Raw genomic sequence first — 24,106 nt, forward strand, 5'->3', positions numbered from 1 at the left:
ATGTATTACCTTCATTGGACATATTAATATTGTGAAATACAGGTTGAGGTCTCTCTTGCAGTGCCCATTCTGTCACTGTCCACCAGCCTGAATCTCACTTGACGCCAAACTGCAAGGCAACACTGCCCGGCTGCTCGGCAGAAATGAACTCTACTGAGCAAATGTGAGCTATTCGTGACTAAGCTCTGTGAAGAACCCACTGCCCAGGATATTGAGTGTCATCTGATTGTGTGTCCGGAATTTGCTTCAGAATGATTTTGCAAATGCTAGTTATACTTCCAGAAAAAAGTTCTGTAAATGTCACTTGATCCTCTCTGTGTGTGTCCAGATATAGATCAACTGAAAGAAAGACAGATTGACATTTGAAATACAATAATGCTATAATAATTCATATTCTGTTGTTTCCAAGCATTTAAATGCGAGTACATATTTAAAGGGATTTTTTCTTTTCAACCTTGTGAACACAATAGCATAGCTGTAGAAAAAGAACAAATGTTACAAGAGCCCCATGTTAATGAGATGAAACAGAGGTAGCTTTATTGTCCCCTTAGAGTAGAACAACAAAAAAAACTGAATCTGTCAGGGACAAAAATGAATAGTCTAAATATAGCAGATTGGGCTTGGAAAATAAAAAGTATAGAGGATAAGAGGACATTGTTTATGTCTTTCCTGTATTTGCAAAGTTTTGCTTCCTCTGTTATTTGTTTATTAATCCTGTCTTTCACTGCTATTTCTGTTTACACACTCAGACTGCACCCAGCTCTCTCATGGCTGTTTACTTTCTTCTCAACAAGACTCTTGGTTATTTCAGCACATTTCTGTTTACATCACCTGTGTGTTTAATTCCTGTCCATTACCTACAGTGAGGGAAAAAAGTATTTGATCCCCTGCTGATTTTGTACGTTTGCCCACTGACAAAGAAATGATCAGTCTATAATTTTAATGGTAGGTGTATTTTAACAGTGAGAGACAGAATAACAGCAAAAAAATCCAGAAAAACGCATTTCAAAAAAGTTATAAATTGATTTGCATGTTAATGAGGGAAATAAGTAATTGATCCCCTATCAATCAGCAAGATTTCTGGCTCCCAGGTGTCTTTTATACAGGTAACGAGCTGAGATTAGGTGCTCCTAATCTCAGCTCGTTACCTGTATAAAAGACACCTGTCCACAGAAGCAATCAATCAATCAGATTCCAAACTCTCCACCATGGCCAAGACCAAAGAGCTGTCCAAGGATGTCAGGGACAAGATTGTAGACCTACACAAGGCTGGAATGGGCTACAAGGCCATCGAAAAGCAGCTTGGTGAGAAGGTGATGACAGTTGGTGCGATTATTCACAAATGGAAGAAACACAAAATAACTGTCAGTCTCGCTCGGTCTGGGGCTCCATGCAAGATCTCACCTCGTGGAGTTTCAATGATCATGAGAACGGTGAGGAATCAGCCCAGAACTACACGGGAGGATCTTGTTAATGATCTCAAGGCAGCTGGGACCATAGTCACCAAGAAAACAATTGGTAACACACTACGCCGTGAAGGACTGAAATCCTGCAGCGCCCGCAAGGTCCCCCTGCTCAAGAAAGCACATGTACAGGCCCGTCTGAAGTTTGCCAATGAACATCTGAATGATTCAGAGGAGAACTGGGTGAAACTGTTGTGGTCAGATGAGACCAAAATCAAGCTCTTTGGCATCAACTCAACTCACTCAACTCAACTCGTGGTGTTTGGAGGAGGAGGAATGACCCCAAGAACACCATCCCCACCGTCAAACATGGAGGTGGAAACATTATGCTTTGGGGGTGTTTTTCTGCTAAGGGGACAGGACAACTGCACCGCATCAAAGGGATGATGGACGGGGCCATGTACCGTCAAATCTTGGGTGAACCTCCTTCCCTGGATGCCAGGGCATTGAAAATGGGTCGTGGATGGGTATTCCAGCATGACAATGACCCAAAACACACAGCCAAGGCAACAAAGGAGTGGCTCAAGAAGAAGCACATTAAGGTCCTGGAGTGGCCCAGCCAGTCTCCAGACCTTAATCCCATAGAAAATCTGTGGAGGGAGCTGAAGGTTCGAGTTGCCAAACGTCAGCCTCGAAACCTTAATGACTTGGAGAGGATCTGCAAAGAGGAGTGGGACAAAATCCCTCCTGAGATGTGTGCAAACCTGGTGGCCAACTACAAGAAACGTCTGACCTCTGTGATTGCCAACAAGGGTTTTTCCACCAAGTACTAAGTCGAAGGGGTCAAATACTTATTTCCCTCATTAACATGCAAATCAATGTATAACTTTTTTGAAATGCGTTTTTCTGGATTTTTTTGTTGTTATTCTGTCTCTCACTGTTAAAATACACCTACCATTAAAATTATAGACTGATCATTTATTTGTCAGTGATTGGATCATATACAAGTTGTACAAGACGTATGAGCTTCCTGGGCTTTGTTGACTATGAGAGCACCTCGGTCTTCAGAGGAAACCTATATAACTCTTATTAAATATGTCTACAACAATGCTATATTAACAATCCGACTCCACCAAGATAGTGACCAGATCAAGATTTGTAAAGGAGAACATCAAGAAGAGACAATCTCTCCAAAGCTCTTCACGGCAACTTTCTTTTTGTTAAAGTTGGAATCACCAATTTATTCTTTGTTTTTCTCCCTGCTAAATTTGGAATCGACAATTGTGCTAATGCATCTCCGCTCGTCCAAATCCTAATTTAAATGGATAATCATGATTAGATTTTTTGTATGTTTACAAAAAATATGTCATTGACATACATTGTATTTCTCCAGTGATTTGATATTTTCAGATGAAGTGTCTCAATTTCCGTTCAATTGCTCATCACTGACAAGATGCATACATTCCTGTGTACAATGTCCTATCCTGTCTGACAACTTCACAGCCTTGGATGAAACTTGACCTTTGGCATGTTCTTCTGCTATATATAGCATGTGCTTGGAATGTATTTCAGGATTTCCCCATTTTGAAATCTTGACCCCTGTCCTTCCTCAACATGTTGGCTGTTCAGTGCTTGACTCGGAGATCCAAATTTCAGATTTGTTTATTAAACATTATCATGAAAATCAAAGTGAATGTGTAGTTTCTGACCAAAGTTTTCTGCAGCTGGTTAAACTGCATGGTAACATCTTAAACTCTGGTTTTAATTTTGTATCATAATGAATGACATTTGTATTATTTCTGAGATTATGTGGAAAACGTTATGGCTTAACTCTAGTGTTAGCTCTTCTCATGTTGTCAGAGTTGCTTCCCTGAACTCATTAATGTATCTACCAACTTTGCACTCTTACTCTGATTTGCTCAAGCTCGTTCAAGTTGCTTGGGGATCGCTTAAAGACCGCAGTTTTCAAGTCTTTCCACAGATTCTCCATAAGATAACTTTGGCCATGTGGTTTGGATCATTGAAAGGTATTTTTGTTTGCCCCAGTTTTAAGTCTTTAGCAGACTGGATCAGTTTTCCTCTAGTATTCTCCTTCAATCCTAACAAGCTTTCCAGTCCCCACTGAAGAGAAACATCCCCATAGCATGATGCTGCCACCACCAGGCGTGACTGTAGGGATGGTGTTGACTGGGATCGATGTTCCACCAGGGCAGCTACAGATTATATTACTGTAATTTAAAGCAGGTTCCATTATTCTCACATGCACACTAATAATTTCAAATATACAATAGATTACGTACTTTGCCTATATTCACAGTGACTAATCGTAAGTGTTCATACTAGTGAAGATATTTTATTCATGAATCTCAAAGGGTTTATATTTGCTATGTATCCTGCATGATAAATACATCATTTAAAAGAAGCATATTTGCTCTATGAAGTGTAACTGAAGAATTAATTATGGAACAGCAAGACCTTCTCTTGGGCTAGGGTCACTGTTCATTGTCACCACTAGGAGGAATAGTTTAGCTCATGCATATAATGCCTTAAAAATGAGATGTTTAGTGCCTACGTACTGCAGTAATTGAAAAGGCAATGTAGCCATTGGCAACTGTATATTAATATACAAATACAGAATGCTTGGAACAATATAAGATTTTAAATGGTAAGAAAAAGAATATGTAATTTGCAATTATTTTTTTATCAGTCACATTGATTATATTTAATATGTAGCTATATAATAAAACACTAACGGATAAGTACTGAAATTAATCCATATAATATATAAACGTGGTTAAACATTAAGTGCTGTGTGCAAATGACAAGGAGGAGGAGGAGGAGGACATGGAAACGGAAGAGTTAATCTTGGTTTGTGATACCGGAAGTCAGGAACCAGATATTTTTGGATTATATACTTATTATATGTTGTTGAGATTTCTTAAGAATTTATAAACTCCCTCTGTAGATCTGAAGAATAATGTACTTCAATTACTTCAACCTGTGTAATATAATGTGTATCAGTTCACCAATCCTACCAGCAGAGAGAGACATTTACAAACCTGTTCAGTATCACTAGAAATGGCTCAAGATCTTTTATATATATATTGTTCATAGGAGCCCCCCATAGATTTATAATTGAATTATTAAAATTGCAGTTTATATTGTTATATGTTATGGTTACTGCTTAATTTTATCAATTTACATTTAGTAATGTAAGAATACTTTTATATACGACTATAAAGTGATTAATAATTTATCAGCACACGAATCATACCTGTATTGTTGTTGTTTAATTAAAATAACATCTAGACTATTAAACATTAAAGGAAATATTGGTGTTAATCAATCTGAACGATTTTGGTATTAAAGCACATTTCCTCTAACCCTTTTCTTCACAGTATATATTTTATTCCCTATTGTTATCTTCTGTTCCCTACAGTTGAAATCACATTCCTCCATAACTGTGATATTAGTAATCCTATATTCTCTCTTCCTGTAGGACCTGTCAAATAGTTTCAAAAGCCAATTGACTACAATTATCCTAACACCTAAGAAAGGACCACAAGCAAACGTGCAAAACAAGCAGATCCCCTAACTGGTGTCACATGGAGGAAGAGATGGAAACCTGATTGCATTGTCCAAAATGCCAACGCTTATGTGAACGTGTAACTGAATAAAACAGACCATCTGAATTAGCACTAGCATTTTCCATTTCTGTATCTAAACTGTGAATATGTTTCTGTGCAGTGTGTTCATGTAGCTTTTATTCCGTCCTCATCCCAATTGCTAACTGAGCCTGTTTTCGCCAGCCCTCTGTCGGGATGTGCAGGCATGCGTGCTGGGTCCTGTTGTCAGGCTGAACTCGAGCTCCAACTACAAATCCCAGGTCGCGTCCGTGTAGCGCAGCTGTCCGCAGCTCTGCGCGGCTGCACCAATAGGATCGACGGAACCGTGCAGATCTGCGCAGCACTGTGGAAAGCGACCCCAGACCACAGTGGCGGCCGCGTCCGCAGGGATGCTGGGGGGGGGCTGAGATGAGGTCATGCCGGTGGGCGGGGCCGGGAGCAGCGCTTTCTCCCAGCAGCAGCAGCAGCAGCACTAGCAGTGGGAGCAGCATCCCCTTAGCAGCTGTTTACAGGCGGACTGCTCACAAAAATAGGCGTCGCCAGCACCCCCGGAATATCTTCTAGATACCGAAGGAAGGAGACCTTCATATTTGATTCATTTTGGGTCGCGCATCATTCATGTGCATGCCTGTAATACGGTAAGCTGTCTCGTATCCGTTTTAATTGATTTGATTGCATTTGCATTACAATTGGTGCGAGTCGGCGGGGGAGATGGTGCAGAACGGGAGCACTGCTGAGACGAGCATCACCTTTTTGCGGGGCGGCGTATGAGCCTATTGTTATGACAGCTGCGTTGATTTAAACAGACCTCACGGGTTGGATTTTGCTTTTAGTTTTTTTGAGAGGGGGGGGGGAAGCAGCAGCAATGTCTAAAGTGAAAAATTGCGAGACTGTCAAAGTGGTCGTGAGATGCCGCCCATTGAACCGGAAAGAAGAGGCGACGGGCTACGAAGGCATTGTGAATATGGATGTGAAACTGGGGCAGGTGACCGTCCGCAACCCCAAATCCGCCCCGGGAGACCTGATGAAGACATTCACCTTTGATGCCGTCTACGATGGCAGTTCCAAACAAAGCGACCTCTATGACGAGACCGTAAGACCCCTCATAGACTCTGTGCTGCAAGGTTTTAATGGGACAATATTTGCTTATGGTCAGACAGGTACTGGCAAAACCTACACAATGCAGGGGGCATGGATGGACCCGGAGAAAAGAGGCATCATCCCAAATTCCTTTGAGCACATTTTCACACACATATCTAGATCCCAGAACCAACAGTACCTGGTAAGAGCGTCCTATCTAGAGATTTATCAAGAAGAAATCCGAGACCTCCTATGCAAAGACCAGAATAAAAAACTGGAGATGAAAGAGAACCCGGATTCCGGAGTTTACATCAAGGACCTGTCCTCTTTTGTCACCAAAAACGTCAAGGAGATCGAACACGTCATGAATGTGGGGAACCAGGCCAGGTCCATTGGGTTCACCAACATGAATGAGCACAGCTCCAGGTCCCACGCCATTTTTGTCATCACAGTAGAGTGCAGTGAAATGGGGATAGACGGGGAGAATCACATCAGAGTGGGCAAGCTGAACCTGGTGGACTTAGCCGGCAGTGAACGACAAAGCAAAACTGGGGTGCAGGGGGAGAGGCTCAAGGAGGCCACAAAGATCAACCTGTCCCTCTCTGCCTTGGGAAATGTCATTTCTGCCCTGGTGGATGGAAAGAGCACCCACATTCCTTACAGAGACTCTAAACTGACCCGATTGCTTCAGGATTCCCTAGGAGGCAATGCCAAGACCATCATGGTAGCCACCTTAGGTCCCGCTTCCTACAACTACGAAGAGACTTTGACAACCCTCAGGTATGCCAACAGGGCCAAGAACATCAAGAACAAACCAAGGGTGAACGAGGACCCCAAAGATGCCCTGCTGAGGGAATTTCAGGAGGAGATAGCCCGGCTCAAGGCCCAGCTGGAGAAGCGAGGTATGCTGACCAAGAAGAGGAGACGGAACAGCCGCAGGCTCAGGAAGAGCCTGGATGGAGAGGAGGTCACGGACTGTGAGGAGGAAGAGATTGTGGACAGCATGGAGAAGGATGTGGAGGACTACATGAAGGAGCAGAAGGAGAAGCTGGAGCTGGAGAAGGCTGCCATCCGGGATGACCACAGTTTGGTGGCAGAGGAGAAGCTGAAGCTGCTGGATGAGAAGGAGAAGATGATGGATGACCTGAAGAAGGAGCAAGAGGCCACGGAAATGCTAACTGCTAAATTCAAGGTAAGAGATGTCTTTCCGTAATGTCTGGTTGTGGCTTTGTATGAGCTGTCGAAATTCAGGGCCGCTTGTTTAAATGTTAAGTGATGCCTGTGATTTGCATTTTGTAAAAGATAAATGCACTTTCTTCTGCTAATTTCAACAAAGTACTAAGACTCAGAAAATATACTTCAGTTACAGCAAACTGATAATTTGACCGCACTATTACAGCTTTTTTTCTTTTCATTTACTGAAATAACGAAATAGGTGTTTTTTTAACTAGCTGTCTCTAAGTCTTCAATGTCATGAAATGATTGTCCCATGACTTATGTTTTTGTGCAGTAATAATTAAGAATTAGGTTTTAAGTTATTTTATTGCTGTCTCTCTGGGTGCCTAATTGTATCCCGTATGTTTTCACTCATATCAGAGAGATGCCTGCAAAGGAAACAGCAGTCTATGACACTGCTATAAATGTATATGAAATAATCCTTCAGCCTGATTTATATGGAGAATTGTGTCTGTGTGTCATTTATGTGCATTAGGGGTTTCCAGTTAAAACAAACAAAACAATTCAGATAAATAGCATCATATATAACACCAAAGGGGTAAAGCTTATCCCACAGTTAAAATGCTATAAGGTTTGTAAATTCAGTATATCCACATGATTCTATTTATATAGTTTCTACTTATTTGTATCCAAAATGGCTGATATAATATGGTAAACAACATAATCGGTAATCTTTTAGAAAACATCAGTGTGATTTTCAAAAGGGGACAATGATATGTGGATTACAAGGTAATTTAAAACCTCAATGAAGTTAATAAATGCATGATGCAGTATCATATATAAATCCCTTTGCTAACAGGTTCTTATCTTGCCTCTTTTGAAAATTGCTGAATAGGATACCTCAAGACAACAACAACAACAACAACAACAACAAAAATATTTTTTATGATTATGCAAACTGGTCTCTAAATCTCACCCCTCTCTTTCTGTAAAAGTGGAGGCTTTGGTGACAGTGGGGTTTATTGTGTAATATTTAAAGCCTTTGACCTCTAACAGCCTGGATTTGAACCCACAGTTGTAAGTGAAATTAACTGTGTTGTCTGAGGGTAGTTCCTTCAATTGGGAACATGCGTGAAGCTGCCCTCTCAACTTCCAAATGTGTGGTCTCTCTGGACCGAGGGTGAGCCACACAGTGTGCCTCTTGTGGGCAGGTACCTGCTTGTAACTTGTAGTGCTACCTCTCCAACACTAACATCACCACACCAAAAAGTAAAATGTATACATTTAAAACATGTTACTCTTGAGGTTTTGGAAGTTCTCTTCAGGGGTATTGCCACCAACTCATACTTTGTAAATGAGAAACTGAAAAATCTAAGTGTGATGTTTTCTCTGAGTAGTCGTAAAACTTTCTGTGTGTGGTCAAAACTAAACAATGTTACAACCTAAATGACAGGTTCTTCTTTGTTCCTGACCCAAAGTAAGGTCAGCTGTCAACATTTGTGTTGAACCATTGCTAGTGTGGCCATATATCTTCTTTTATGGCTGAAACTTACAGGTCATTTCCCTCCCTGAGCTCCCATTGACACAAGCCCATCTGTTGTTGTGTGTAAGTGGCTTTTCTGTGTTATTGTATTGGTTTATGGGTTCTAGTCTTACTTTATTTAGCATAAATTGATATTAAATATCTGTTATTTTTAAGTCCACAGGCCAACCAATTTAATTACAGAGACATTAATTTGTTTATGTATGTACATAGTGTGGTCACTTTTTGCCAGATACTGGGATTTTGATGTATTTGTAAGTGTTTTTTGATTATACATGCATGTGATATATATTGATAATGAAAGCTTTTTAATATCTTTTTTGAAAATGATTTCCACTGATAGCAAAATGTTTATCCATCATTTGAAAAACATCTCATCAGAGTTGAAAACAACAGGGCAGAATTTGAAGGTTTCAGCTCACTTTCAAATTTTAACAAACGGTTGCTGGAGAAATTATGTTTTGAGATAATTAATTAATTCTACTGAATATTCAGAATGTGCTTTACCAAGAATAAGGGAGTCCATTTTTTTTTTTTTTCCAGTATGATAATATAACATCAAGGTATCAGGGCATTAATAATTATACTTGCCTATGATGCATTTCAGTAGTTCAGACAACCCCCTATAGAAGTAGGTGGAGGAAGTAGTGATTGAAGTAATGGAGTTATTTTGGCCTAAACCCACCTGACTGAAGGAATGATGGTCTGGTCAGGAGGACAAAGCCACTGGAACCACCTGCATGGTGGGTGGAGCCAAGGAGCTACTGCAATGGTGGAGACTGGGGAGGCGGAGGTATGTTGTTAGGAGTATGTCGGGGATCATTGTTGCGGCACTATGGAAGCGAGTTCCTGATGCAGGCGAAAGGACTTGTTAATTTATGATAGTGTGTGTACGTGTGCTTGAAGCAGAGTGATTAGGGGCTTTCCTCCTCCTGAACTATAGATTTAAACCCCATAATCAGCAAATACACTAAGCTCAAGTTTGCATGACACATTCCCAGTTGGAGGGGACGACTGTTGTATCTTCAGAGTTGGGAGGATGGAGAGAACAGCTGTTACCTCGGTTAGAAAATTTAAATTACAGTAACAAAACTGTTTACAAAGTGTTTCAAAACACAGCAAGACTTTTGTTTCATGACTTTAGAACAGGAGGGTTTTGTCTGAGGAAGGAGAAGGGTGGAAATATATCTAAATTGTTATTGGAACTAACTCCTCAGTGTGCTTATTTTGTAGGGCGTACACAGTTGCTTCTCCAAAACATAGTAGGAGCAAGTCACGCAAACCTATAGTAGATGTGCTGGTACTGAACCCCTGGTATCGAGTGATCGTTCATTATTCCTCGACAAAGTATGCCAATTAATTATTTAACACAATGCCTGTTCTTCATGAAAAGTACCTCTGAAATATTCAGATTGTTTAGGAGATCAGTTATGCGTGTCACCAATTTCAATTTCACCTCTCATAATATTTGGCGTGCAGGCCATTCATCCTTCCTGGTTTTAATTAAAGCACCAGTCTCACACGCCACATATGCCAGTGTAATTACTGCTTTGTAAGTTGTGCACTGCTTCACTGTAGTTACTTTCATCCTGAGCCATCCAAAGTTCCCATCATCAGACAGTTTAGTGGTCTGATTATCAGCCAGAAATTCTGAAGCTATTGAATTATGTTGGTAGGCAATGGTGCAACAGTTTCATAACAGGATTTACTTTCCTGTCTAAGTATTAGCCATTATAAAAAAATCATCAAACCTTAGAACGGAGTTACAGCTATTTCTTTCTTTCTTCTTTATTAGTTGGGGGTTGTATTAAATTATTTCAGTTGAACAGACCACATGACCTCTGTGAGCTGCAGTGCGTCACATTATGCAGTGTGTCACTGGGCCTCTTTAAAATACCAACAGGTAGAAATGGGATAGGGTTAAAAGATCCAGTTAACCAAATAGTTACTTAGCTAAATTCGTAAACCAATTCAGCTGAGGTGGAATGAAAAGCAAATCATCATAAAAAATAATAAAATATAAACTATATAAAAAAAATCATTGTCAGAGCTGCTGCGCCATCCAGCTATCCAGCTATGTTTTTTGCATTCCAGCTAGCGACTAGTGTCTGGTTAGCTAGCCAACAGACATTTAGAAGTCGCGCTTTAAATTCATGGACGTGGGGTCCGTGAGTGCTGGGAGACAGTTTAGGAGCCGCTCTGAATATAACAAAGGAGAAACACTGAAAAATAAAACAAATAACACATTATTATAATTTTTTTTATAGCTGCACACAATGTTTTGACTCTCCGTTTTTAAAATGTTGCACTTGTATTTCTTATGTGTTTTTATATTAGTAAAATTAAAAAAGTGTTATTTCCCCTTAAGCTGGTATTTGTCCTGGGTGGGGGGGGCGCGATTTTTTGAGATCTCACCTAGGGTGCCATGTTCTTGCATCATCTCTCTACTATTTGGGCAATATTCCTGCCTACCCCACTGGTTGTAGCACTATAGTAACTTATAGTAGCAGTTACCACAATCCTGCTCAAACCGCCTCTGAACTGTCTGCAGTTTTTTTTTTTTTTTTAACCATATTATAGTTTAAATTAATTAAACTAGGACTGAATTAGGACAGTGATATATGGATTTATTTAATCATCATCATGGTTAGGAGTGTCTGTTAACATTACCTGCTGTGCTGTGCATTTATGCAAGTTATGCAAGACATGTAAGTCTTTGGGCAAACATTTCAGCTAAAGATAATCTTTGAATAATTAAATTAATAATAATATTATACACTCACTCACTAATGGACACACACAAAGAATGTGGTCTCAAAAGCAGCTTTACTAGGCAGCTTAGCTGAACTTGAAGGAGGTGACCTTGAAGTGACCTCTGACCCGGATGTAGTTGAGGGTGTCCAGGCCCAGACGGTCGGGGAAAAATAGCTCCTGACCATCTGGCAGGTCCACCTCGAACCCCTCCCCTGTCACCTTCATTGTCAGCTGGAACAAGGAAGAGAGAATGATGGGAGTGGGAGAGAGGTAAGGTAGGGACAAGGAGGGGTATTGGAGGAGGAGCGAGAGTGTGTAGGGAGTGAGAGAAGATGGGCAAGGGGAGAGTGGGAAAGAATGAGAGAGAGAGAGGGTGAGTGAATGAGCCTACACTAGGCTGCTGATTACTGCAGTCCTGCCCTGTCGTGTGTGGTGAGAGCAGTGTGCACAGTGCAGTACAGCACAATGGAGTAAAGATCCCTGTCTGATTTAACAGTTTCCAGATATACTGCATATAATGCATGGCACTCTGCTCCACTGCAGTGGATGTCAGCCTGTTACAAGGCAATCTTAAGGGGTCCGCAAGACACTCAATCATCATCAGTGTTAGCAGATCAGAGGTTCCACTCTAGATGTAAAGATTGTTAATCCTGGTTAATCAGGCTTTTGCCAGAAGTAAGATTTATCAGGTTTTTTGATTGTATGTTTACAAGTGGAAAATACAGAGTTTTTAGGAGGTTTTTCTATAATTTTGTTATTCCCCCCATCCTGAATGTAGCCACCCACTCCCCAGACTCAAATTCCCTTCTGCAACTCCAACCCAAATACAACAAATCAAAACTCCAACTCACCCCACAAACTGCACTACACATCCTAGAGATATTAGGATCAAATATAGAGGTTTAATTTTAAGATTAAGGTTTAACTCCCTCCCCATTTTACCATCTCAATTCCCCCCCCTCCTGCTTTCTCTGTTTCAATCTTTTATTCTTCCTCTTCCTCCCTCACTCTTCCCTCTTTCTTAATTTCTCTCTCTGTCTCTCTCTGTCTCTCTCTCTTCCCCTCCCTCCTACACCTCTGCTCTCTTCACCAAAAGGAATATTTTGCATCACTTCTCAGCCCTACACTATACTCTCTCTCTTTCCCCCCCCCCTTCCTCACCTTGACCTCTGCTCCCTTTTCAAAGGGGAAGGCTCTGTCTCTCTGCTCAGAGCCCCAAATGCCGTCACACTTGGAGTTGCAAATGATTACTTCACCGTCCGTGTCGTCATGGAAGCGGGGGTTAAAGTGCAATGCCAGGTGGTCTGGGTCCCTGCCCACGTCTATCTGGAACCTGAGAGAGAGAGAGTCCATGACTGCATCTCAATTTGCAATCTCAATTTTAATTCATGTAAAAGCACTAGAGTGCACTATAGTGACTGTACAGTGTGAGATCATTAGACTCCATTACAGTTACTTTACAGTTTGAGATCAATGGACTGGACTATACATACTGCAGTGAACAGTGAAGACTGTGCAATCAGACTGAAGGAACTGGTCCTGAAAGGAAATGGTTGAAGGTGGGTACCTCTCTGCGTCTTCCAGCACTCTGCCCTTGACTTTCAGCTTGTCTCCAACTCTCAGCTCCATGTTCTTCACCTCAAACTCCTGCCACAGATCAGACACACATACATATAGACACAGACATGCACACACAAATATATGTACACATACATAGACACAGACATACATGTGCACATAGACAAACGCAGACGTACAGATTTGCACAGACCACGGACACACACATATAGAAATACACACACAGAACAGCAATTATACACTAGCTGACACATTGAGAGAACAGCAGATCAGCCCACTGTGGGGGCTTCAGATTCCCATGAGCTGCCCAATAGTAGGGACAGACTGCAGGGAGGGGCACTGTGTTGAGTCCAGTACAGTTTAACCCAGGGAGAAATCAGAGAGACAGTGTGTTGTGTGTGTAGTGTAGTGTAAGAGGTGTGTTTAGTATTGTATAGTTGGGAGTATTGTAGTGTGGTATAGTGTTAGTGGAGATAGAGAGAGAGAGAGAGAGGGTTGAGGAAGAGAGAAAATTAGAGGAAGAATGAATGAAAAAAGAATGAGGAAGAGGAAGAAAGCAAGTGAGAGAGAGAAAGGACAGATCTTGAGTTTAAGTTGAGAAGTTATAATAAGGGTTAAAACGATAGGCAAGACCTTACCGACATGATGCTGTGCTGTTGTCCTGGGCTCAGTGTTGGTTGAGGTCTTCTATCAGAGAGAGAGATAATAGAGACACACTAGCTCACTGTGTGGTACACTGGCTGTGTGGACCCTCCAGTACAGTGACTCTGACACTGCGCTGACCTGTGACTAAGAGACAGAACTGATAGATATACAGACTGACTCACTGATTGGATGGATACAGACTATGAGGGTGAGAGAGGAAGAGGGGGACGGAAGGAGTATGAGTCAATCTGATAAGGGACGGAGCCAAATAAACAAAACCTCTCTTGCCTCATTTGTCACTTATTAATAGGAACCATGGTTGTGTAAACTAGACACTGACAAGTACACTAACTGACTGATAGATGCATACACTGATTGACTGACATTGATTGACTATCATTCCACTTAAATACACTGTAAGCACACTAGAGTTCACTTACACTGCACTTAATTCTGCTTCTCTTTCCATAGGGCTGTTTCAGTTTCTGGGAGACTAAGGGTGGGTTAGTTAAACTAGTCTCCTGGGCTACTGGTTGTCTCCCGGGCTACTAGTCATAAAATGAATGAATGAGTTAGCATTACACGTGTAGTGCGGTGACCCAGACAAGGTCGAGGAACACATATTTCTGTAATTCTGTCTGATAGAGTGAACTTTGTGTTATTTAGTCATCAGAGGCTCATCTGACTCTATAGATATGTCTGATGTCTGCCTGTGTCGATAGCTGGCGAACTGGTCAGCCATTCCGTGCTTGACATTGCTATACATTCATATTCTGGCCAATCAGTGAACCATGTCAGAATATGATACACAATACAGTCAAATACAGTCATACACAATGGCTTGGACTTGGTTTAATCAAATGATATAATAATTTATCAAGGTAATCACTTTGCATATATTTAGTGATGATTGTGATATCACAGTATGTATTAAACAGTGGAAAGTTTTGTACAGAATACATATCGCTATTGTTTAATCCTATATACTTTCAACCACAGTATATTCTGTTGTTCAGTGTTCTATATAAAGGTTCAGGACATTCTCATACATCTCATCTACACAGTACTGCTTTTGAAGGAGCTTTCAAGTCAAGTAGAATACTAAAATTGATATAGTAAATACCAGTAAATCTGTTAATCTTATGTTATAATCTGTTAATTACACATGGATTCTATTTGCTCTGTTGATATTCAAATATATGCGTCTCTCCTTTAAAAATGAAGGGGTGCTAATACATGTGAAAAGAAAATCCACAGAATGCTTTTATTATTCACCACCTGTGATTTTTCAGAAAAGCAGAACAGTTCTCTTGTGCATGCAGTTCTTAAACCTACTTGTAAGACTGGTTCTGTAATCAAGTCAAAGCTCGACACAGTCCTCTGAAGTGAACAACTAGCTCCCTGGTCTTGGCTGGGTTCCAAAACAAACAAACAAACAAACAAACAAACAGTAAAGTAGTATAACTGGTGCAATTCCATTTCTTATAAGAAACAATTCCTTCAGCACAATCCATAGCTGCATTTGTATTATTTTTATTAGTAAGAATCAAAACCGAGACAAAGTCAGTCTTGTTTCAAGCACACACAAACTGAAATATTTACACCGACCAGAGTAAGCATGAGAACACATACAGGATTTTGTCCCAGTTTCCTGAATGCAAAGACAGACAGACTGTAAGAATTGCCACAGAAAGTGGCTGCAATAGGTGCTTGATACCAGGTGTACATATATTGTACTCTTCCTACACTTTCATTCTTCACAGATCATGTGCCAGAATGAGACTCTTTGATTACTTACCCATCACATTTCCATCGACAGTATGCAATACAAATACTGTCATCGAGTTTGAATATGGTATGGGGCAATCCAGTACTGTTAAATAACAAGATGAATGCAGTCTATTCAAGTAACTTTAATGTTTACTTTACTGTCTGCTCTGATTGGCAGAATAATTGAAAAAGAAAATAATAATCTCAATGTTGTTATTTTCTAGATTTAGTTTCTTGACCAATCTGGTGCATTTTATTATAATTACTATTTATTTATCTATTTATACATTTCCAATAATTCGTTTAAAATCTCCTAACCCCTGCAGGAGTATAGTATGTATGTTCCCACAGTGTGGCTTATGCATGCATGCTTGAAAAAGTGATCGGTATTAATGTACACTCCTTAGCGATACAAGTGATACACCTGATCTTTTTGAGACATGTTGATGTTCAGGAAAGAAAGTGTCTTTTGGATTGAAGCTGCTTGCTGGGCTTTGTCATGCATGGCTCTCCTTTGGAATAAATGGAAAGGTCCCACTCCTGGTGAGGTTCCAGCCATGCAGTTTAATCCAGCGGTGATCACAGCTCACAGCCGGGGAGGCAGCGTGGTCAGCACAATAGATTAGAGCTGGGATAAAGAGATGGCAGGAGATCAAATGAAATGGGCATAACTGGAAATAATCCGTCCTTTAGAGAGCCCAGTGTGTAGATGGTTTAAGTGATGACAGCAAAGAACTGTAGCCACCAGACAAACAGCTTGGAATTGTGGAATTCTGCTTACAATAAGATTCCGGTGTTACGGACACAGGTCTGTGAATGTGCTGTTGTATTTTAATGTTTTTTACTTGGAAGGGCTAAGCAGAACCTTTACTTCAATGCTAAGATTATACCTGTTTTCTTGTTCTCCTCATAAGGAGACAACAGAGTGAAATGGTTTTAAGTGTCACCTCCATCTTTCAAGAGGCTACATAAAACAGGCCAAAGACTGGAAGAATTGCATAGGGTAGAGTCAGTGTACACAGGGAATTTGCACTAGTGAGTAAGTGGATGTTTGGGGGATTAGCCTTCATAACAGCACACTGCACACTGCATGCATGTATGACTCATGTATGTCACACTGCACACTGCATAGACCATGCGCTTGGGTCTATGATTCTCCTAGCCCATGCAAAGAAGTGGTGGAAAATTGGGTTAAATTACATATTGGGAAATTCCTCCATCTGGTTTGGAAAAATGGAAGCAGATTTGGGCATCAGTCAACCTGAGGGGGATATAAATATATTCCAGACAAGATTCTCTGGGTTTAAGTATCAACATTCTGGATAATAAATTGGATGGAAAAATTGTGCAATTTTAAGAAAAAAAGTATCCATATCCTTGAGCTATCCTCGTGGTTTTAACTTGTGTTTCTGTGGAATAGGAATAGGAAGCATATCTCGCAGAAGAACAATTCAGGACCAAGATTCTGTAACAGTGTTGAGTGTTTAGGGTGTGAGCTGCAGTATTGAGTGCATCAGCTCACTACTGGTTAAAAACAGTCCCCACGTTCAAGTCTGAATCAATGTAGCCGTAAATTGACACACCTTAGCTGCTATGTGTGTCATGATGTGAGGTCTGACACAGGAATCTCTATATTTTGTATAGGGTGGTTGAGGTCAACGACTGGAGTCTTTAATGGCAAACTGACCAGAATTATAATAGTCATGGCATTTGTAGACTAAGGGCTGTTGTATTCGTATTTATTTATTTATTTTAAGCCGTAGCAGAAATCTGCCACTCCTTACTCGTACAAAGTGAGACAGGTGGTCAAACAAAGTGGGTTAAAAATGACAATGTTTAATGGTTAAACCTCCATCAATTGCTCATGTAGGCGGGATCTAGGATGTTGTGCTATAGCTTTCATTGTCAACATATAATCAGACCAGTGGTGCTGGTTCTCTTCAGTGCCAGGGAGTGTCTGCAGACCACAGGGAGGCTGGTGGTGACATGGAGGCTTTAAGATCGACTCCGGTTGATGACAGTGAATGAAATGTGTGGCATGACACATACAGCAAGGACCATGACTTTTATGAAATGCATAACTAAATCACAGAAGCTTTTTTTGAAGTTTATTTGTGTCTGTGATGCAACTCATACATATGTTTTGTTTTGTTTTGTTTTTACGGCTGAGGAGTGGTGTTTTCGCAATCAGTAATATTGTGTAATATTGACATGAGAATTAGTTTTTGTAATGTTGTAATTTTGCTGCCAGGCTTGAACTTTATTAGGGGCACAAAGCAAGACAACATTACTGCTGTTTGCTGGTAGTAGCAGGGGAATTTCACATTTTTGCCACCAGGCCCACTCGCTGTTGGCACTGGCTTGGACCATAGTGCACCCTTTGTCCTTTAACTTGATTCTGCCTTTTTTTGGCCATACTTTGCATGGTCCTGAGCCAGCCTTTGACATATTGAGATCTGTATTATGCTGATAGGGTACTAGCAGTTTCGACTCTTTTTTGCTGAACTGCAATTTCTTGTTAATAGTGGGCTCAAATCTCTTTTGGCAGCAAGAATCTATTTTGGGAAGATTTTCTAGGTCAGATATAATATTAGTTACACTCTCCCTTAGGGATAGAGTGGGGGGTGACACCAAAAGCGTGTTTCTTAAGAGTTATACTAATGTTGAACCAATGTATAAACATATGAGAATAATGACAAAGCTTTTGCTTCCTACTCTGTACAAAAATATTAGTTTTTCTAGTTTCCTGTCCTAAGTGATTTTCTTCTTCTTTTCTATCCCCCCAAATACGTAGTCCTGTAGATACAGAGGTATCTGCCTCATGAATGTTTCCTGCCAGCTGTGTTTTGACCATCAGTCTTCAAAGATGGACTCTTAGCAGGAAACAGTAGGCCTCTTTAAAGGAAATAGCCTAGCTTGTCACATATGCATTTGCTTTTCCTTTACATTCACTGGTGAATTGCCAGGAGGCTCAGGTTTTGCAGTAACATTAAACAAGGCAACAATGAACATCAATCTGCAATCTGGTCACAGTGAGCAACCTAACAGACGGAGTGATGCACCCAAACTATACATGTTTGCACAGATCCAACAAACAAGTCACACAATGCACCCTGACCAGACCTAGTTTATTTATGTTGTGGGATTCATGTTTTTTATGGATTTATGCAATTTGCATTTCACTTTAGCCAATGAAATGCTAAACATACAGTCTTAAGTGTCGTCTTTGATTCTGGAAGACTCAACTCATAAATGTGTTGGTTTAAGGTTCTTTCTAGCGTACGTGTGGCTGCAAGCAAAGAAGGAGATTTTTGTTGATAACGTCTGTAATTACATTTTCCCATAGTTCCTTATTTGGAGTAATGATGCTGGTGTATCGTGAACCCGGCCCTTAACACTGCAGGCTTTGTGCTGAACCGTGTAACGATGAGGCCCCAGAACAGCTGCACTGAAAAGCTCCATCCGTCCTGCTCACAGCGGACTGGCAGTGACCCTGCTTTCCCTCTGCCTCAGCTCAGAACTGCCTTTGTGCCATTTCTGAACAATATGGGTTGTTATTATCACAACTGTCCCACGTACAGCACTCTGACTCCAGGCCTTAGCATACAGTATAGTTAATTGAAGATAAAAAGCAGGGGAAATTAATGTTTGTCTGTTTGTTTGTTTTGCTTTTGTAGGTGTGTTCGTACTGGTAACCAAAGTGACGTTGTATTAACCATTATGTGTTTATGTTGAGCAGTGCTATTCAATAAACTGCAAGTCCTGTGACAGATAAAGAACAGAATTTATAATCATTCTACAGACTAAGAGGTGATCTGCTCCTGAAGCTGAGCTTTCACCTCACAAGATCAATTGCACTCTTAACGGGACGTGAAGAATCCTATTTTCGGCGGTTCTGTGAAAATAAGAGGGTATTTGCATATGAAGAGTTCTCATATGTGATTAGATGGGAGGTCTTGCTTGTCTTGCTACCCTGCCTGACTGCTCTCAGCTGTCTAACCCCCCCCCCCCCCCCCGATTTTGAAATATTGATGAGTCACAAGGAGGAGGAGGAATGGGTCTGAGGGTCGCCTGCATCCTTTTGCCTTTCCTGTTGGAGGAAGAAAAAAGAGCTTTGCACATAATGCAGAAAGGATCTCATGCAGGATTGGATTCTGTTTCAGTGTTCCAGAAGCACCCCGGCCTGGACCACCTATGACGCGGGACACAGGGACATCCCCCTTCATTTCGAAACCAGGCTTATATCTAGATGTAGGTTTGAGAAAAGAGCTACTCTCCAGTTCAGCCTTTTCTGTGGAGCATAAACACTGGCAACACTGAAGTCATCCTGACAGGCTGACACTGGCTGGGGCTTCTAATACATTTGCTATTTTCAGCTTGATGATACATTCAATCTAGTATTTTCCAAGTTCTGGTGTCAAGACAATTAGATGTCTTTTGATGTTTAAATTAATTGTCGTACATGGACTATGATTCGAAATTGGGGCTGGTCTCTTGTTTCTGTAGCAGCTTACCGATGTATTTATCTTAATTCCGTTCTGGCCTCCCTAATGTCATTTCAGCAGTGCAATATGCTGCTGAGAGGCTAATCACACGGCCTTTGCATATAATGAGTATTACCTCTGGTTCTCAGTCTCAAGCTTTTTTGATGAACCATCAGATTTAGACATGATTATCATCTGTATATGTTCCTTTATGGTTTCTCAAATTATAAGATAGGAGATTTCCAAATGCCATTTCAGGCATGAAGGCTTAAGTAGTGTGTTTTGACAGATTAATCCTTAATATCATTAAAATGGGACCGGTTTCTTCCATTATGGTTCCAGCTAATACCTAATACCTTCTTTACTACATATATGCCCATACCATCCCTATGTCACTACTGAAATATGTTGTTAATTACTGAATTACTAGTTATGGAAATGTGTTAATTAATGCCTTGGAAGGTAATTGCAGTATCGATGGAACAGTGTTAAGGCTATGGCAGTTTGCATCCTGCCAGATGATAACCGTGTTATAACGGTGGCAGACTGTCGAGAGGTACAGATAATGCAACATCTCCCCAAAGCAGAAACATCAGGGTGAGTTCAGATCTGCTGTGTCCCCAGCTAACTGCGGTTGAGCCGAGTGAGGCAGAGCAGAATAAAATATTTAGGAAAGCTCCTGTCTTCAAACGTCACAGTGTGCAATAGTACAGCCAGACCTCAGCGGGAGACGCATCTCTGCCTTGGAAATTAAAAGGAAAAACCTTCATTGATCTTTTCCCAAAGTTACCTTTGAAAGGCTTGTGTGTATCCTCAAGGCGAGTCTCCCTTTCTCAGTCAGTAAAATATGTTTTCATATATAGTAATGTACACAATACATATAGAGACATATATAATACATATATGTGACTTGGCATATAACTTGTAGTAAAAATGTAAAAAAATATATAAACTATAAAAAACCATTGCTGTTCTTAATTTCTGAACCGATTCGTTTGTAATTTGCTTATCCACCCTGTGCAGGTATGCTACAAATTATTTAAGGGTGAGCAGCTTTGTATTTAGAGAGGATGTTCAAGCCTTAAACTGTCTGCTCAGCTGCTGAGTGGAAAATCTGGTCATGGGTGCAGAAACAGTGCTGGAGTATTTGCCATCAAAGCTCCTGGCCCTGAACAGAAGCATCGTGGCGTCATTAATTAGTCATGTTAGTGCTGGGAAACATGCATTGTCTCTGTGTAAAAGATGGGCAAGTTGGAGTGGAGACAAAGGCAGCATTGTCACTGGCTATTAATGTCTGACACACACTAGTCCATGGTACTCTGCTCTGCTTTGCCTCCTTGCATTAGGGACATTTTTATGGCACGGACAATATAGAACAGGATTATTATATTTCTTCCCCCTTTTGGAGCATTGGGCTGTGTGTATTGGGCCTCCGGAATCAGTAATTCAATAGGCATAATGGGTGGAGACTTGTGCCCCATGAACAGCAGATTTTAATACAATAATGCCATGAAATCCTTCTATTTGAAAACAGAATGCAGCCCGACAATGTACCAACAATAATCCAGCCTAATCATTCAAGAGCACATATTTATTAATTAGAGGCCTGAGGGCTATGTCCACCATCTTGTGACAAACCTCAGTGCAGGACCTGTTGAATTCTGGAAGGAAAGACTTGCTACGAAATATCAGTCATAAATAATCGGCTTTATCCAGCCCTAACAGAATGTAGAAAAATCACCATTTATACATCCTCAAATACTGCTGACTGACACGAGTTGAGCTTTCAAGGGCCATTTCTGTCCTGTCAATAAAAGAGCAGTATTCACCCCCAGAGCTTGATAGATTAAACAATGTCTGAGTGTCATGAGAGGAACCTGCTGAGGTCGATATATTTGCATATTCTTAAGTTAATCAAAATTGCACTCCAGAACAGAAAGAATAACTCGAGACGAGCAGCAGTGGAGACTCCTGGGTACCCGTGTGAGTTATACTGTACACTGTTAAAGTGTGGGCTAACATATCAAAAACACAGGGACAACAGAACATACCAAAGACACGCGTTCACAGTGTATGTCATGGTATAGGAACCCCGCAGGGGAGGTTTCTCCGTATTGAACATTTTAGGAGATTCAGCTTTTCGTAAGTTGTGTTATTTATATTCAACAGAGGTTGCTAAACGCGTGTCTTTGTTGAAAACCATCAGAAGGAAATGCACAATCCAATTACTTAAATCACCAATACATGATTTTATCATGAATTGCTAAACTCTAAACTTATACACTGCAGCAAATACTGTTTATAATTTAAGTACATTTTTTAAGTACATTAAATGTATTGCACCAAGCGTTTAAGCGTGTTTCTGAGCAGGTTCTGTACATTTCCTTGCAGCTCTGATATGGTTAAAAGTGCTTCCCCAAGACTGATCTATTCAAGGGTGAAACAGGCTCCAGACAGAGCTTTAATGCATTATGGATGTGAAATCTCTAAAAAGTCTTCCATCAATCTAATGGAGTCTGGCCTGCTTTGGGGACTCTCGGATTGAGTTTCTTTGTGTTGCAAATGGCTGCAGCAGTGGATATCTTTTTTAAATCTTGGTTCAGATGTATTAATCAGGAAACAATAAAGCTACATTTGTACTGCATGAGCAGGGTATCTTTAGCAATACTGAGCGTCAGTCATAGAGTCAACAAGGCTTAACTCTTATCTCACATGTTGTTGCCATTTGTTTGTTTAAGTGACAGCTCCTTTGTATAAATCAGTAAATCCCTATTGCTGCGTAGCTCCAAAGACCACAGAAGATTTTACATGGCAAAGGACATATGGAGGTGCCTCCCTGAACACATACTGTCCAATCTGCTTTGACAATGTTAGCTGCCTGGTTGGTGCTTCAATGGGAAACACTGCGCAAGTAGCAGGTGCTGCAGGCTTTAACCCAACACATTCACCTCATTTTACTTTTTATGCAAGAAATCCTTTGAAGTACAAATATTTTAATCCATAAACCTGACTTTCAAAGATATATCTCCTAAGATTGAGGAGTTCTGGGGCCTGCTGGTAACTGTCTCCAATGCAGTGTGTGTTCCTCAGTGCTGAAGACCTGTCCTGTTTGCTGTCCTCTCTCATCATGGCCTGCTCTGTGACCTTCAGTATACCTGTGGAGCTGCCAGTGTCTCGAGAGAACACGCCTCCCTATACCGATCGCATTACTTTGTTTTTCCTCTCCCGTTCCCACTCTGCATTATTCGTCTCCTTGTACACGTTTAACGAAATATACATTCCTGTTAAACCAGATTAAAAGGCCTCATTCTTCTTCAGATCATATTCATCACACCTGTTTGCGGTGTAAACCCGTAGCCCAGTCCTATTTCAAATGAAATGATATTGGTGTAGTTCAACTGCTTTTTGGACTCATTGTTAAAAGGATGAGTCACTTCCCAAGGACGTAGAGTCTTCAGTGGTTTGGCTGCCAGTTGGTTGTGGACACGGGCTGTGGAAATGAAAAACGTTTTTTGTTGTATAAGGAGCTTCATGTATGTTCTTAGAAATATCCTTGAGAAACGTACCATTCTTCAGGAAGTTGCTATAAGCCTGCCCTGGTTTGCCTTGTGTCTCTTTGACGCAAAGGATGCATAAATAGAACAGATTCGGAAGTGCAAATACTCCCTTATGCAGCAATTTCCTGCTATTTATCCCTGCAAGGCTGGTGTGTGTAAAATCAGTTCTCTCCATCCTTTATCATATCCTCTCTCTCTTTTGCTTTCTGCCTTTTTTGGCTCACAGTTGAAATTTAGCATGGTACTTATTAACAATGCCGCGATAGGCTGACAATAACTGGGGGTTGTAAACAATACCATGCATTTTTTATAAATGGGTTACAGTGAGCAACATCAATTATGTATATGGGTGTAGTGTTTACGTAAGACTATTTTGTGAGCCTTTTAAAATGTAAAATATGTTTTCAATTCACATTTTAATACTACAAATAAAATAAAATATGGCATGTCCCTTCTTTGATACCGTCTATTTAACCTTCTAGAATATGAA

At 40.7% G+C, this 24,106-nt stretch overlaps 2 protein-coding genes across 2 annotated transcripts in view; one reads left to right on the forward strand and one right to left on the reverse strand.

Moving 5' to 3' along the window:
- The first annotated feature begins 5,493 nt into the window (after window positions 1–5,493).
- Window positions 5,494–24,106, forward strand: part of kif3ca (kinesin family member 3Ca) — a 57,130-nt gene continuing 38,517 nt past the window's right edge. Inside the window, exon 1 of the mRNA XM_066706798.1 lies at window positions 5,494–7,301. Within this exon, the coding sequence (XP_066562895.1) occupies window positions 5,895–7,301 (1,407 nt within the window). The 5' untranslated portion in view covers window positions 5,494–5,894. The remainder of the gene's footprint in view (window positions 7,302–24,106) is intronic.
- LOC136751312 (galectin-2) lies at window positions 10,592–13,978 on the reverse strand. The gene is made up of 4 exons (XM_066706811.1): window positions 13,799–13,978; window positions 13,150–13,229; window positions 12,744–12,915; window positions 10,592–11,813 (listed from the first exon to the last, which is right to left on the reverse strand). Exons 1-4 carry the CDS (start codon window positions 13,802–13,804, stop codon window positions 11,667–11,669), a joined length of 405 nt encoding a protein of 134 aa, XP_066562908.1. The 5' UTR covers window positions 13,805–13,978; the 3' UTR covers window positions 10,592–11,666.

The sequence above is a fragment of the Amia ocellicauda genome, chromosome 1 (genome assembly GCF_036373705.1).
Source record: "Amia ocellicauda isolate fAmiCal2 chromosome 1, fAmiCal2.hap1, whole genome shotgun sequence".
Lineage (NCBI taxonomy): Eukaryota > Metazoa > Chordata > Actinopteri > Amiiformes > Amiidae > Amia > Amia ocellicauda.